Source organism: Arvicanthis niloticus, chromosome 1, assembly GCF_011762505.2.
Source record: "Arvicanthis niloticus isolate mArvNil1 chromosome 1, mArvNil1.pat.X, whole genome shotgun sequence".
Taxonomy (NCBI): domain Eukaryota; kingdom Metazoa; phylum Chordata; class Mammalia; order Rodentia; family Muridae; genus Arvicanthis; species Arvicanthis niloticus.
Genome location: NC_047658.1, coordinates 56,967,128 through 56,981,947, shown reverse-complemented (window position 1 = coordinate 56,981,947; position 14,820 = coordinate 56,967,128). Strand labels below are relative to the sequence as shown.

The 14,820-nt window shown below is 35.8% G+C and overlaps 1 protein-coding gene across 1 annotated transcript in view; it reads right to left on the bottom strand.

The window, feature by feature from the left end:
• The window catches only part of LOC117720782 (vomeronasal type-2 receptor 116-like), a 40,323-nt gene continuing 25,503 nt past the window's right edge, over window positions 1-14,820 (bottom strand). The window contains exon 6 of the mRNA XM_034519451.1: window positions 1-920. Coding sequence (XP_034375342.1) covers window positions 1-920 — 920 coding nt within the window. The remainder of the gene's footprint in view (window positions 921-14,820) is intronic.

Below are 14,820 nucleotides of genomic sequence, written 5' to 3'. Positions count from 1 at the left end.
TCAATTATTATTTATAGCTTTTGCATGAATTTTCCTAAACTCATGAAAAGAATTGATTTGTGGTCTCAACAAAATCATGTAGCACTTTGGCACGAATATACAAACAAGCATCCCTGCACTGGAGGCCAAGACACAGAAGACCTCCACAGCAACCATAGCCTTGCCCGTAGTGCTGTGGTAGACAGGGAGGAAGGTGACCCAGACACTGCAGAACACCAGCATGCTGAATGTCAGGAGCTTGGCCTCATTGAATGTGTCAGGCAGATTCCTGGCCAGGAAAGCCACAGTGAAACTGGCTAGAGCCAGAGAGCCCATGTATCCCAGGACACAGTAAAAAGCAATCACTGAACCCTTGTTACAAACAATGATGATGTATCCATGTACCATGTGTAGATCAGCATCAACAAATGGAGGAGAAGTTCCCAGCCAGATTCCACAGAGAATCATTTGGATGGAGGTGCATATGGGAATGATGTAATTAGGTGCCCCTGAAAGCAGCAGCCACCTCAGTCTTCTTCCTGGAACAGTGATCTTAAATGCTAGTACTACAGTAATTGTCTTTGCTAGGACACTAGAGGCAGCCACAATGAACACAATGGCAAATATGGTCTGCTGCAGGATGCAGCTAGCCATACTCGGATGACCAATGTATAGTAAGGAACAGAGAAAACAAAATATGAGGGAGATGAGTAGGACATAGCTGAGAGTTTCATTGTTGGCCTTGACTATGGGAGTGTCTCGATGTCTCAAGAAGACACAGAGTACAATAGCTGTTAGAGCAGAGAACCACAGAGCCAAGCCAGCCAGAGCCATTCCCAGGTGTTCTTCATAATCCAGAAAGGTCACAACTTTCTTGAGGCAGATAGTTTGATCTATGTTGGCATATTCATCCTCTGGGCATTTTACACATTGATCCATGTCTAGTATAGGAAGGAAAGTATTTTCAGATTTATTGTTTTCTACAATAATCACAAGACACACTAAACTTAATTAGGCTTACATCTTGTTTTTGGTGCAAATTAAATATGGGAGCTTTATAAGATGGTATCATAATTTCCAATGCTTCCATTTTTAGTTAAGCTTTTGTTCATATTTATCTAATATACTCAAGATATTTATTATAATTTTCTAAAGCAAATTGGTACTGTTGCATAATATTTATGTTTCCACAATAATATTAGATTGATCAGTCATAGAATCACACAATTTTCACTTATAATTGTGTACATTATTCAAAATAGAGATGTAGAAAGATAAGTGTCAGCAAAAATTGTTGTCATACATATAGTCTTCAGAAGATATTTGGATGTATAAACTGTTCCAATTTGTTTCTCAGAACAGAACTTGCAGTCACCATTTTACTAAACCATTATAATCCCAAACTCTTTTCTACATATTTGTTCTTACAAGTACAAATGTTTATACTCTTTATCATTCATTATTTAAACTTACCTTTGAAATAGACATCATTAGAGAAAATGATAGACAACAAAAATTTAGAATTTTGGAGTTCAGTCCCATGAGTATATCATCAAGCCATACACCTATAAATACTTGATGTTTGACAAAGATGAGAAAAGTAATCATCTTCAAGAAGTAATACTGGTCTAACTGTTATTCTCTATATAGGAGAATAAAAATAGATCCATATTTACCACCTTACAGAAAGCTAAAGTACAAGTGGATCAAGTACCCCAACCTAACGCCAGACAAACAGCTTTAATTCCATTGATTGTTAGCACCACTGCTTCTACAATTGCTATGACAGAAGTTAAGACAGCTACTTTTGTTAATTATTTAGCAAAACGTGTTACTAATGTGTTGAATATACAAGAGGATTAAGATAGGCATCTGGAAGAAAGGATTGATGCTGTTTATCCTACTCAAATTACTGGAAAGAGTTTCAGAATTTAAGAGTAGGAGCCATCTTGAGTGTCATGCCAAATACCATTGGATTTATGTTGCTTCTGAAATTTACAGTGGTAGTCATTATAATTAGGAAGAAATTTAATGATACTTGCAGTATATTTGGCACAATTCTAACAACTCTCTGGAAGTTTTAATGATACAAAGGGAGCTTATGAATTTCAAAAATGCTATTCTGCTGAGTGTTGATGTGGTAGATACTGAGAATAAAAGTACCCATGGCCTGAGGGAAGTATTTCTATTTTGGTCAAGCTTCAAAAATGTCATTTATAGCTTGATCAGGCTAGCACTTCTTGTCCTGGGAATACTTTTATTCCTGTGCATAGTGTTAAAGCTTATCTTTAACAACATCAACATGTTGGCAAACAAAGTACATGGCTTGAACCTGAAAATGGACCCTCAGACTGAGTTATTATATTAACTGGCTGGCAAGCCAAGGACCAGTAAGATTCTACACAGAGCCTTAGCAACCTATGACAGAAGTGCATTGCTTTGGATAATGCATATTCCATGATGAGTAAGGAAGGCATTCTTGTCAGAACTACCTAAGACAAGCTCAGCCTTGTTAAGGAAATAAAAAAGGGGAGAGGCAGAGAGTCTTTGGAGCTACTTGGCAAGAATCTGATATTGGCCAAAGACAAGGAAATAGACTGCTTGGCAGGAATATGACATTGGGCAAAGACAAGGAAGTAAGCTTCAAGCAGGAATCAGACATTAGGAAAGAACAAAGCAGTAATACCAGGTAGAAATCTAAATCTTAGTCTAGAACAAAGAAGCAATTTCAGGCAGGAATCTAAATTTTAGTCTAGAACAAGGAAGTAGGCTTCAGACATGAAAATGACCTTAGTAGTAGGCTCAGATAGATACCTTGGTCATTCTGATAAGCCTTTAGAAACAGTGATCACAGGAGTGTTCACGTAATTGGGTTTAATGCCTTGCTGTTTCTTTGACTATTTGTGTTTATTGTCTTGCTTGTTCCTTGACTATTTGCATCTATTGTATTGCAAGACCCTCAACCTAGAACTGACCTTAATACATGAAGGTAATTAAAATAGTATAAAAGCATAAAGGAGCAGGGGTGATGGGATAGTGGGTTCTAGAGAGGGGATATGGGGAAAGGGTATGACAATTGTATGGTAAGTAAATAAAATACAATAAAAATTTAAAACAAAAAGAGAAAAAAGTGGGAAAAGACTTAAACTTATTGGCACAGGGGGATATTTCCTGACAGTATACCAATGAATCAAATTCTCAGATCAAGAATTGATAAATGGGCCCTCATGAAACTGAAAAACTTCAGTAAGGCAAAAGATGCCATCAATAGGAATAATTAAAATCCTACTGATTGGAAAAATAATGTTCACTAACCCTACTTCTGACAGAGAGATAATGTCCAAAATATATAAAGAACTCAAGAAGCTAACCTCCAAAGAACCAAATAACTCAATTAAAAATATGGGGTACAGAGCTGAAAAGAACTGAAAAAAGGAGGAATCTTGAATGTCCTTGATCCACTTAAAGAAATGCTCAAAGTTCATAGTCGTTTGGAAAATGAAAATTAAAATGACCCTAATATTCTATGTTATATCAATCAGAACGGCTAACATCAAAAACACCAATGACAAAAAAAAAAAAGAAAGAAAGAAAAGAAAAAGAAAAAAAGAAAAGCCGGGTTGTGGCACACGCCTTTAATCCCAGCACTTGAGAGGCAGAGTGAGTTCCAGGACAGCCGGGGCTATACAGAGAACACCTGTCTTAAAAAACCAAAAAAAAAAAAAAAAACCTCCAATGACAGCACATGCTGGTGAGGATGTGAAGAAAGAGGCACACTCTTCTATTGCTTTCTATTGCTAGTGGGATTGCAAACTAGTACAACCTCTCTGGAAATCAATCTGGTGGTTCCTCAGAAAACTGAAAATAATTCTTCCTGAAAGCTCATCTAAGCCACTCTTGGGCATACACCCAAAATATACTACACCCTTACCACAGGGACATGTGCTTCACGATGTTCATAGAAGCTTTTTTTGTAATAGCCAGAAGCTGGAAACAATCCCTCCAATAAAGAATGGATACAGAAAATGCGGTTCATTTACACAACAGAATACTATACACCATTAATTTTGCAAACAAATGGCTGGAAGTAGAAAATATCATCCTCAGTGAGGTAACTAAGACACAAAAGGAAGTACATGGTCTGTATTCTCTGATAAGTGAATATGGCCCACAAAGTAAAGAATACCCAGGAAACAATCTATAGACCTTTAGAAGTGCAACAGCAGAAATGACCAAGTAAGGATGTTTCAATTCCACTTAGAAGAGGAACAAAAATAATCGCAGTTGGCTGAGGGAGAGAGGACATAGGGAGAGAGGGGAAGAAGAGATATGGGGTGGCAGGAGAGAAGCCCACAGGGCCAATAGAATGAACAGAAATAAGCAGCCTGGAAGGGTGGAAGTTAGGGAACCCTCTAGAAAGTACCAGAGACCTGAAAGGTTAGCTACTCTCAGGACTCACTAACCTTAGCAAAAATACCCAACACTGGAAGAGGGTACACAAAGAGACCACCTTCAGTAGATAGTCAGGGACTCAATAGAAGGAACATGTTTACTAATCCACAATTAAAATTTCTGACCCAGAATTATGTCTGTCAAAAAAAGAAAACCCTCTAAGAACAAAATTGACAAGAGACTGAAGAAAATACAGTCCAATTACCAGCCCAACTTGGGATCCATCTCATGAGAGAGGGGGTTATTAAGGCCTGACACTATTGCTGATGCTATGATGTACTTATAAACTGGAGCCTGGCATGGCTTTCCTCTGAGAGGACATATCGGCAGCTGATGGAGACAAAGGCAGAAAATTTCATCCAACTATTGGACTGAAATCAGTGACTCTTATGTTTTAATTAGGGGAAGGACTTAAGAACCTGAAAGGGAGAATGACCTCATAAGAAGACCAACAGCCTAAACTAACCCAGATTCCAAGGAGATTCCAGAGACTGAACGACCAACCAGCAGCATACACTGAGACCTGGGGAAAGGGAACATCATCTAGGAGGCACAGAGGAGGAGGAATTGATTGTGAATCGGTGGCAGGGGGACTGAGGGGAGGAGCAACAACAATAGCAAAATAATCAAGTACTATAAAAATGTATTTTCAACATTGTATTTTGTTCTTGGAATAAAAACCACACACAGGGTTTATCCATTTAATACACCTTAATTAGCACCAGAACTGGGCAGCTGCCTACCCTTCATGGTGGTAGAATTAATTTTCCTATCTAAAACCATGAATTACTATCTACCACTAACTATGTTTCATTCGTGCTGCTCATTAGACATTGAGGCATTTGAAGGAATGATTAAGTTACTTCAAAAGCCTGTACTACACAAAATTGGAAAAATTATATGAAATTGATGATTTTTTGACACAGGTGTATCCTACTAAAGTTAAATGAAGACCAGAAAAGAATTTAAATATTTTTATAATCCCTAAAAAATACAAGTGGTCATTAAACATTCCCAACAAAGTAAAGCCCAGGTCCAGATGGCTTTAGCACAGAAACCTACCAGACTTTCAATGTAAAGTAAATACCAATTCTCATCAATGTATTCCACAAACTTGAAACAAAAGAAAAAAGGTGAAATTATTTTTATGAGGTCATAGTAATCTGGGTAACTAAACTATATAAAAACTCAACAAGCAAATATAATTTCAGGGCAATTTTTCATTACAGTCATTGGTGAAAAAATTCTCAACTAAAAATTGTTCTGAGTTTTGGGGGTTTTTTTTTTGAGAATCAAAATAACACATTTAAAACATTGTCCACTATGATGAAGTGGTCGTCAGGTCAGTCAGAGATTCAGGGATGTTTCATATTAAAAAATCCATCAACATAATTCATTATATAAAAAAACTGAAAAAAGATTTACAGAGTTATTTCATTAGACACTGACAATTTTGGAGAAAAATTCAACAAACCTTCATTATAAAAGTCTTGGAGAGTAAGGAACAAAGTGTATACACAAACATAATAAAATCAAAATACACCAAGTGAAAGATATCACCACATTAAATGGATAGAAATATAAAGGGATACCACTTAAATCAATGATGAGACAAGGGTTTTGAATCTCTTCCCATCTCTTCAAATTAGTACTTGATTTTCTAGCTAGAGCAATATGACAACTTGAGGAGATAAACATGATACAAATTGGAATGGAATAAGTCAAAGTATGTCTATTCACAAATGATATGATAGTATACATAGGTGACTTCAAAAATTCTACCAGAGGAGTGCTGCAGCTGAAAAACACCTTCAGCAAAGTGGCTGGGTACAAAATTACCTCAAAAAAAGATGATAGTCCCATTTTAAATAAACCATAAATTGGATGAGACAGAAATCATGGCAACAATATAATCTATGATACCCACACAAAATATAAAATAATACACTAAACAAGCAAAAGAAAGACTTATATGGTAAGAACTTAAAGTCTCTGAAAAAAGAAATTAAATAAGATATCAAAAGATGGGAAGATCTCCCATGCTCGTGGATTGGTAGGATTGAGAGTAAAATAGGCCATGTTGACAAAAGCAATCTACAGATTCAATGCAATTATGCAATTCCCATCAAAATATTAACATAATTCTTTATAGAGACCTTTAAAAGAGTTCTTAATTTCACACAGAAAAAAATAGAAAAAGAAAAAGTAACCAAACAGGATAGTTTTTAAAAAATCCTGAACATGAAAGAACTTCTGGGGAAAAAAAAAGCATCCCTCAAGCTGTTTAAAGAGAAATGGTGATTTAAAAATGCATGATATTGGTATAGAAAAAGACAGATTATTCAAAGGGTTGAGCCCAGGTATAAAACCACAGCCCCATGGACATTTGATTTTTGACAAAGAATCAAAAATCATATAATGGAAACATGAGAGTATCTTTAATAAACAGTGCTGATCTAATTGAATCTACATATGTTACCCTGAACAAACAAAGTCCAAACCGACCAAGGACCTCAACATAAAACTGAATACACTAAATCTAAAGAAAAAGAAGGTGGGAAATAGCCTTGAACTCATTGGAACAGGAAACAAATTTTTCTGAACAGAACATCAAAGTCCCAGGTACAAATATCAACATTATTAAAGAGGACCTCAAAAAACTGAAAGGCTTCTGTAAGGCAGAGGACATTGTCAACTTGACAGCCTATAGATTGTAAAATGTCTTCCCCAACCCTACATATGACAGAGAGTTAATATGTACAATATACAAAGAACTGAGCAAATTAGACATCAGCAAGCCAAATAACCCAATTAGAAACTAGTGTACAGAGCTAAACAGAATTCTCTAAAGCAGAATCGCAAATAGTGTGGAAGAATTGAAACAAAAGTTCAACATACTTAGTCATCAAGGAAATGCAAATGAAAATGACCCTGAGATTGCATCTTATACTCATCAAAATGGCTAAGAGCAAAAAGTTCACTTGATAGCCCATTCTGATGAGGCTGTAAAAAATGGGGAACACTACTCCATTGTTCTCATCATGAACGTTTAGAAACTGAGCCATCAACTAAAGAGCATACATGAGGTGGGCAGAGGCCCACTTCAAATCTATATCACACATGTAGCTCAATCTCTTTGACTGCTTTGTCTGGTCATAGTGGGAGAGGATGCAGAAGTTTTGCCAGAGTAGAGGGATAACCACAGGGACCCTACCTCTCAAAGATAAAGGGGTGGGGTGTATGTAGGGATTCTTTGAAATGGGTACCAGGAAGGGTGCAGCATTAGAATTAACTAAATTAAATATATATATATATATATATATATATATATATATATATGAAGAGAGTAAGAAGATTTACCAATCCTTATGCCATTGTATTGCCTAATTTTTGTTATCCTTTGCTTTAAAGCAGTGTTCAGTTATATAATGTTGTATTATGAATTGTTGGCACTAGTGCCTAACCTTTTGGTGTTTAATTTAGAAAGTCATACCTTGTGTCAATGGATTCTTTTGACAACTTTCTTACATCAGGCACAATGTGTCTAATTTTATGTTGAGGTCTTTAATCCAATTAAACTGGAGAATTGTGTATGGGATAAATGTGGATCTATTACTATTTTACATTCAGATATATACCTTAACCCACAGCATTTGTTAAAGAAGCCTTGTTCCTGCACTGTGTATTTATGGATTCTTTATGCAATATTAAGGGTCCATATGTAAGGGATTATATTTTATAATTAATTATATATATGTTAATTAATTAAAATCAGGGTCAGATCCACTATTTCCCTATCTATTCATTACACTATTTGATGTTTTAGCTAGAGCAATAGTACAATACACTATAGAGAAAATGAAGTCAAAGAATCATTTACAGATGACATGATTTTAAACATATGTAACCCTAAATATTCCACTAGAGAACTCCTGAAACTGATATAAATTATAAGCAAAGTGACTGGATACAAGATTAACACACACACACACACACACACACACACACACTCATACACAAACACACACATACACACACACCTAGAGAGAGGGAGAGAGAGAGAGAGAGAGAGAGAGAGAGAGAGAGAGAGAGAGAGAGAATCAGTAGGTTCCATATATACAAATGGCAAATTGACTGAAGAAATAATTAGAGAAACAACGTGCTTCATAATAAACTCAAATAATGTAAAATATCTTATGGAAACTCTGACTAACCAAATGAAAGTTGTATGAAAAACTTAAACCTTAAATCTTTGAAGGAAGTAATTTAAACACTATCAGAAGATAGAAAGATCTACCAGTGTCTTGGATCAGTTAAATAACATAGTAAAATAGCCATCCTTGCAACTTCAACATATCAATCCTACCAATTCCATCAAAATACCAACATAAATTTTTATAGGACTTGAAAGAACATTTTCTAATGTCATGTGAAACCCAAGATATCCTGAGCAATAACAGATCTTCTGGATAAATCACTGTTTATGATTTCCAGTTGTACTATAGAACAATAGCAATAAAAATTGCATGATAGTGGAATAAAACCAGGTTCATTGATCAATGGAATGGAATTGAAGTTGAAAGATAAGTTCCCTTACATATGGACCCTTAATATTGCATAAAGAATCCATAAATACACAGTGCAGGAACAAGGCTTCTTTAACAAATGCTGTGGGTTAAGGTATATATCTGAATGTAAAATAGTAATAGATCCACATTTATCCCATACACAATTCTCCAGTTTAATTGGATTAAAGACCTCAACATAAAATTAGACACATTGTGCCTGATGTAAGAAAGTTGTCAAAAGAATCCATTGACACAAGATATGACTTTCTAAATTAAACACCGAAAGGTTAGGCACTAGTGCCAACAATTCATAATACAACATTATATAACTGAACACTGCTTTAAAGCAAAGGATAACAAAAATTAGGCAATACAATGGCATAAGGATTGGTAAATCTTCTTACTCTCTTCAGATTCAAAAAAGGTTTTTAAAATAATGCCTTGTAACTTAACAGAACACCATGAAGTATAGTTGGACTTCAACAAAAGCAGAAACAGGACAGGGTCCTTCCGATTTCCTTTGGGCCCAGAGCTGATCCTGTGCCATAGTTCTCCATTCCCACATACCACCTGGAGAGGTCTCCCAGGAGTGTTGATGCACCTGTGAGCACAGGAGGGACAAGCCACAGTCAGAGACAGTAAGACCAGCTAACACCAGAGATAACCGGATGGAAAGAGGCAAGAACATAAGCAACAGAAACCAAGGCTACTTGGCATCATCAGAACATAGTTCTCCTACCACAGTGAGCCATGGAAATCCCAATACACTAGGAAAAATATCTGATTTAAAATCACATATCATGAGGATGATAGAAGGCTTTAAGCAGGACATTAATAACTCCCTTAAAGGAATACAGAAGAACATGTGTAAACAGGTAGAAGGCATTGAAGAGGAACACAAAACTCTCTTAAAGAATTGCAAGAAAACACAAAGAGGTGAAAGAATTTAACAAAATCATCCAGGATCTAAAAATGGAAATAGAAACCTTAAAGAAATCACAAAGGGACACAACTCTGGAAATTGAAAACCTAGGAAAGAGATCAGGAGTCATAGATTCAAACACCAACAACAGAATTCAAGAGACTGAAGAGAGAATCTCAGTTGCAAAAGACTTCATGGAAATCATTGATACAACAGTCAAAGAAAATACAAAATGCAAGAAGCTCCTAATGCAAAACATCCAGGAAATCCAGGACACAAGGATAAGAACAAAGCTAAGGATAATAGGTATAGGAGACAGAAGATTCCCAAAGTAAGATTACTTAAAGGGCCAGTAAATATCTTCAACAAAATTGTAGAAGAAAACTTCCCTAACCAAAGGGAAGATCCTCAGGAACATACAAGAAGCCTACAGACCTCCAAATAGACTAAACCAGAAAATAAATTCCTCCCATCACATAATAAGGAAAATGCCAAATGCACAAAACAAAGAAAGAAAATTAAAACCAGTAAGGAAAAAAGGTCAAAGAACATAAAAATGCAGACCTATCAGAATTACACCAGATTTCTCACCAGAGACTATGAAAGCTATAAGATCCTGGCCTATTTCATACAGACCCTAATAGAACAAAAATGGCAGACCAGGCTACTATTCCTGATGTGTTTATAAAAAGAAAAAGAGATAAAGAGTATGTTTTGTGGGTGTGTGGTAAGGTATAGGAGAAGTGGATGTATCAGTGGGCCCATGCCTAGGCATCTCTCCCCCTGAGGGACCAGACACACACCAATATAGTATAAAATAGAGTTTATTCAGGGCATGGGGAAGGGAGCCAAGAGGATAGTAGAGGCAGAGAGAGAGAGAGAGAGAGAGAGAGAGAGAGAGAGAGAGAGAGAGAGAGAGAAGAAGCAAAATGGTAGAGGCAGCCATGAGCACATGGAGAGAGGGGGAAGGGAAGGGGGAATAGGTGAGGTGACATGGAGAAGCCAGAGGCAAGAGAGGAGCAAGACAGCAAGAGATAAAGAGAGTGGAGATAGCAAGCAACCCCTTTTATAGTGGGCCAGGCCTACCTGTCTATTGCCAGGAAACTGTGGGAAGGAATATACCTGGCTGTTGTCAGGTACCTGTGGGGTGGAGTTTAGACAGAATGCTAACAATACCCAGCAAATCTTTCAATAACCATAGATGGAGAAACCAAGATGTTCCAAGACAGAACCAAATTTATACAATATCTTTCCACAAATCCAGCCCTACAGAGGATAATACATGGAAAACTCCAACACAAGGAGGGAAACGACACCCAAGAGAAATCAAGAAAGTAATCTTTCAGTAAACTCAAAAGAATATAGCCATACAAACATAAAAATAACAAGCAAAATTGGAGAAAGCAATAATCCCTACTCCTTAATATCTCTTAATATCACTTGACTCAGTTCTTCAATAAAAAGACTTAGTCTAACACACTAGATACATAAAAAGGAACCAGCATTTTGCTTCATACAGGAAATTCACATCAGTGTCAAAGACAGACACTACCCCAGAGTAAAGGGCTGTAAAACCAATTTTCCAAGCAAATGCTCCTAAGAAACAAGCTGAAGTAGCCATTCTAATGTCAAATAAAATCAACTTTCAACCAAAAGTTATCAAAAAGGATAATCATACTTATCAAAGAAAAATTCTACCAAGAAGAACTCTCAATTTTGAACATCTATGCTCCAAATGCAAGAGCATATAGCTCAAGGCACAACTTAAAGAAGACCTAAAACCAATATTCTACAGAGTGTTCCATGAAATAGAAACAGAAGGGACAGTACACAATTCATTCAAGGTTTAGTTTTATTAAAAGGATCAAAGCTTTCTTATTACAAACTTGGGTTTCATTCATTTAGCATTAAAAATGTAGAAGCTTTTCCTTTCTATATGCAAAAAACATTGGAGCTCATTTTTCATCACAAAATGGAGAGTTTTTTCTGTACACTTGCTTGGTCTTTTGATACAAATGCGTGTGTAAATATGGATGTTTGTGCAAGTATGTTATTGTGAGAATATATGCAAAGTAGACCCAACTTGTTTGAATGAAAAAGTGTAAATGTTGTATGTGTGAATGTGTATATGAATGGATGTGAATTCTTACATATTTGCTTATGTAAATTTTTCCTTTCTGCCAAGGTTATTTTCTTCTCCTTGCTCAATAGAAGTTTATTGATACAAATTTCTTCCTAGCCTGACACACAAGGGCCATCTTGACAGAGGAAATAGGCTACAGGAATTAAGCCTTTACTTAGTCTCTTGTTGTTTCAGGATGAGGTGATAAATGCCAGAGCCTGCAATGAGGCCTCAGAGGAATCCAGGAGGCAGTTCAGCCATAGTAGCAAAATAACTTAGACTTAAACACCAAGAAATAAACCCTGAACCCACCTGAGCTCTATCCCAGCAAACCATATGCTTAAAGGCCCTGCAATTACATACATTGACTGTAAGACATGAGGAAATTAAGCTGTGACTAGACTGAAAACAATTATACTGGCTTACTTTGATCTTAGGTATGGGAGAAACATGAATGCTGCTGGTGAACTGTCTTGAACATTCTTGATTGATTAGCCTACATGATAAACTAGACATTTCCCAACAAGTTCTGTTAAAGTCTTATTATCTCCAAATGGATATCACCATGTCTATAATCTTACTAATAGTTATTTATATCACAGCTTTCTTTAAGGAAACCAATGAGTTTCTTTAAACAAATTGGCTCTTTTAAATCATGAATTAAGAAAAGATTCATCAGCTCTTCATAAATTGTAGATTATCCACTACTATACCCATGAATCAATCCATGATCAGCACATATCTTGTCCAGGAGAATGTCACAATAAGTTTATAGAATATGCTTGTTCATAATACTATGGTTCTGGTCCAAATTATAGTTTTTAACCTCATGATTGCTTTTAAAACATAACCTAAAGTACTACAGAGTTCAAAAAGTGGTCTTTAATCATCATCCCTTTTGTTATTTTTAACACTATTCTCAACTTCTATAAACAATCAATTAACAGGATCTTTCCTTTCCCATATAGGTACTGATCATCTAGAATATCTGACCTTAAGAATGTCTATAATATCCCACAATTTTAGCACAAAATGTCAAAAAAAATCATACTGCCCCTTAAATTTATACTGAAAATTAACATGTTTGAAATACTGATGTCAGATGAATAATAGACTAGAAAATATTTTAAACTTTTTTCTTTTTTATTATTTCAAGCATTATGAATATAAAACTATCAAATAACCTATTCCTAGTTTTCCTAAAACTTTTGCCACATTTCAATTCACACTTTTCCAAACTTATTGGCTTCCTTTTTGGAAACTCACTATGTTCAATTAGTTATACCAAACTTTGAATAGGTTTAAGGCTATTTACTAAAGAGGAAGATCCTACCATAAACAAAATGCTCAAAAAAGAATGAGTTGTTAGTGATTCTGACTTGTGTGAGTTGGACTCTCATTGTTGTTTTGATATGTATTTCCCTAATGACTAAGGCTGATGAGCATTTCTTTAGGTGCTTCTCAGCCATTTGGCATTCCTCAATGGAGAATTCTTTGTTTAGCTCTGTACCTCATTTTTCATAGGGTCATTTAGTTCTCTAGATTATAACTTCTTGAGTTCTTTGTACATATTTGATATTAACCCTTCATCAGATGCAGGACTGGGAAAGATATTTTCCCAATCTGTTGATTGTCATTTTGTGCTATTGACAGTGTCCTTTGCCTTACAGAAGTTTTGCAATTTTATGATGTCCCATTTGCCTATTTTTGATCTTAGAGCATAAACAATTGGTGTGATGTTCAGGAAATTGTTTTCAGTGCCCATGTGTTCTCTACTTTCTCTTCTTTTGGTTTACATGTATCTAGTTTTATGTAGTGGTCCTTTATCCACTTGGACTTGAGCTTTGTACAAGGAGATAAGAATGAATTGATATGCATTCTTCTACATGCTGATCTGTAGTTGAACCAGCTCCATTGGTTGAAAATGCTGTCTTTTTATCCAGTGGATGGTTTTAGATCCTTTTACAAAGATCAAGTGACCATAGGTGGTGGGTTAATCGCTGGGTCTTCAATTCTATTCCATTGATCTACCTGACTGTCACTGTACCAATACCATGATTTTTTTTATCTCTACTACTCTGTAATACAGTTTGTAATACAGTTTGAGGTCAGGGATGGTGATTCTCTCAGAAGTTCTTTTGTTGAGAATAGTTTTTGCTATTCTGGTATATTCTGTTGATTATACATGAATTTTCAAATTGCTCTTTCTAACTCTATGAAGTATTGAGTTGGAATTTTGATATGGATTTCATATTCAATGTGGATTTCAGATTCACTGTATGTTGCTTTTTGCCGGATGATCATTTTTACTGAATTAATAATGCCAATTCATGAGCATTTGAGATCATTCCATCTTCTGAGATCTTCTTTGGTTACTTTCTTCAGAGTCTTGAAGTTCTTGTCATACAGATCTTTCACTTGCTTGCTTAGAGACAAAGAAAGGTACATTATATTATTTGTTACTGTTATGAAGGATGTCAACAGATACTGGGGAGAATGTGGAGAAAGAGGAACACTCATTGTTTTGGCATTGCAAGCTGGTACAAGCACTCTAGAAATCAATCTGGTGCTTCCTCAGAAAATTGTACATACTGATACCTGAAGACCCAGCTATATTATTCCTAGGCATACACCCAAAAGATCCTCCAACATATAACAAGGATACATGTTCCACTAGGCTCATAGCAGCCTTATTTATAATAGCCAGAAGCTGAAAAGAACTCAGATGTCCTTCAATAGAGAAATGGATACAGAAAATGTGATACATTTACATAATG